The sequence below is a fragment of the Wasmannia auropunctata genome, unplaced genomic scaffold, assembly GCF_000956235.1.
Source record: "Wasmannia auropunctata unplaced genomic scaffold, wasmannia.A_1.0 LD282141.1, whole genome shotgun sequence".
In the NCBI taxonomy this organism is placed as follows: Eukaryota; Metazoa; Arthropoda; class Insecta; order Hymenoptera; family Formicidae; genus Wasmannia; species Wasmannia auropunctata.
The window spans coordinates 1-2,003 of record NW_012080749.1 but is presented as its reverse complement, the minus strand read 5'-3'; the positions used below and the strand labels follow the sequence as shown (position 1 = coordinate 2,003).

The 2,003-nt window shown below is 36.2% G+C and overlaps 1 protein-coding gene across 1 annotated transcript; it reads left to right on the top strand.

Moving 5' to 3' along the window:
• The first annotated feature begins 837 nt into the window (after window positions 1–837).
• On the top strand, window positions 838–1,722 carry LOC105461630. Its single transcript, XM_011708136.1, has one exon. The coding sequence runs from the start codon at window positions 838–840 to the stop codon at window positions 1,720–1,722; it is 885 nt and encodes a 294-aa protein (XP_011706438.1).
• The last annotated feature ends 281 nt before the right edge of the window (window positions 1,723–2,003 follow it).

The following is a 2,003-nucleotide window of genomic DNA, read 5'->3' as shown; positions in this document are numbered from 1 at the left end:
TCAGACGTGTGCTCTTCCGATCTGTTTAAGCGACGCTTGTTTGGGCAATAACTGGACAGCAAATTTAGTCAGTTTCTAGCTAGTTATTGGTCAGTTTTTAACTGGATTTTCCAAAATATTTTTTGAAAAAAATTTTAAAAATAATTAAAATACCTTTTTTTTCACTTATTATCATTTTTCAACAAGTATTTATAAACTTTAAATAACTTTTATCAAACACTCATAATTTTTAAATATACTTTTATTATAATTTTTTTCAAGTTGCAATGGTGGGTTTTGAACCTGGATCGCTGGATTATGAGTCTCGCATCTTGTCCGTCATACCACTTCGAAGTACCGATATACAATGCTTTTTATTGCCTATATAAGGTATAATCAATTATTGCATTACTTTTATAAATTATTTGTTATTAATTAAATCTATTAATTATCTCTTAATTTTTTTAAATTGTAATTAATAGTAAAAAACATAAATAAATAAAAAAATAATGTAAAAAATGTAAATATCTATATTTTTCATAAAATAATACATATATTCATTTTCAGAATGCAATATAGAGATCAAAATAGCATTATAAAAATTATTAAACCACTCAATGTTTGTAACAAATTATATTACTAACCGGTATTTATTCAGTGCTCAAATAATTCATCCCATTCCATAGTATACTCACACCATATTCATACCCATCTCATACCGATGCCGAATTCATACTGTCCCATATGAGTCCTATGTATTATCATTCTTACCCTATGTGTGTTACCTATATGTATACATTTTTATATAGGACTGTTACGGTCCCATATGGGGCTATTACGATCTTACGTAAAACCTTTATGGTCCTTCGCAGGACCTTTATGGTCCTTCACAGGACCTTTATGGTCCTTCATGGAACCTTCATGATCCTTCACTGGACCTTCATGGTCCCATATGGAATACCTATGGGAATTTGCGGCAGGGGGATACTGAGATTTATTAACAATTGCCGAAGGATTCGCGTACATCGAGATACTGAGTTGAATGCAAAAGAGATTGCTGCAGCCGAACTGCTTCTCTGTAAATTGACACAAAAGGAATCATTTATGGGAGTAAACGACTCGCGATTACAAGGATTAAATGTTTTCGAGGAAGATGGACTTATACGTACAAAGACGATAATCTCCAACAGACAGGATACTTTCTGGTTTAATTGTCCTATAATATTAAGCCCAACACATTCACTGACCAAGAAGATCATTTATCATACTCATTTGAAACTCAATCATGTCGGTGTCAGCATCGTGATGAATCATCTGCGCGAGAAGTTTTGGATTCTCCGATATCGTCGTACCGTGCAATCTGTTATTTACAAATGTACAGTCTGTCGTCGATACGCCGCAAAGAACATGGAGGCTTCGCCGGGAACATTACCTGAAGATAGAGTACGAGATGCCGCTGCGTTCGAAATTGTCGGCATTGATTATGCCGGACCCCTTTTCTTGAAAGGTGGACGTAAGGCCTATATCTGCTTATTCACATGTGCAGTATACCGCGCAGTCCATCTAGAATTGGTTACATCTTTATCTACGGAAGAATTCTTAGAAGCTTTCCGAAGATTCATAGTAGAGGAAGACCTTCGATTGTCTACAGCGATAATGGCAGAAATTTTGTGGAAGCCGCGAATTTATTACGGAAAGTCAATTGGCAGAAGGTTTCGCGATATTGCGCTCTTGAAAGGATAGAGTGGAAATTCAACCCTCCCTCAGCGGCATGGTGGGGAGGATGGTGGGAGCGTCTCATTCGTCTTCTCAAAGATTTACTGAAAAGAACGTTAGGAAGAACTTTGTTGGAATATGAAGAGATGAATACAGTCTTGTGCAACTGTGAAGCGATTGTTAATTCAAGACCTCTTACTTATCTAACGGAAGAAAGCACGGAGATTGCCGCGATCACTCCAGCTATGTTCATTAGCGATATTCGAGAAAATGGTATCCCGGATTTGGATCAAGTTAACAGGACCCTC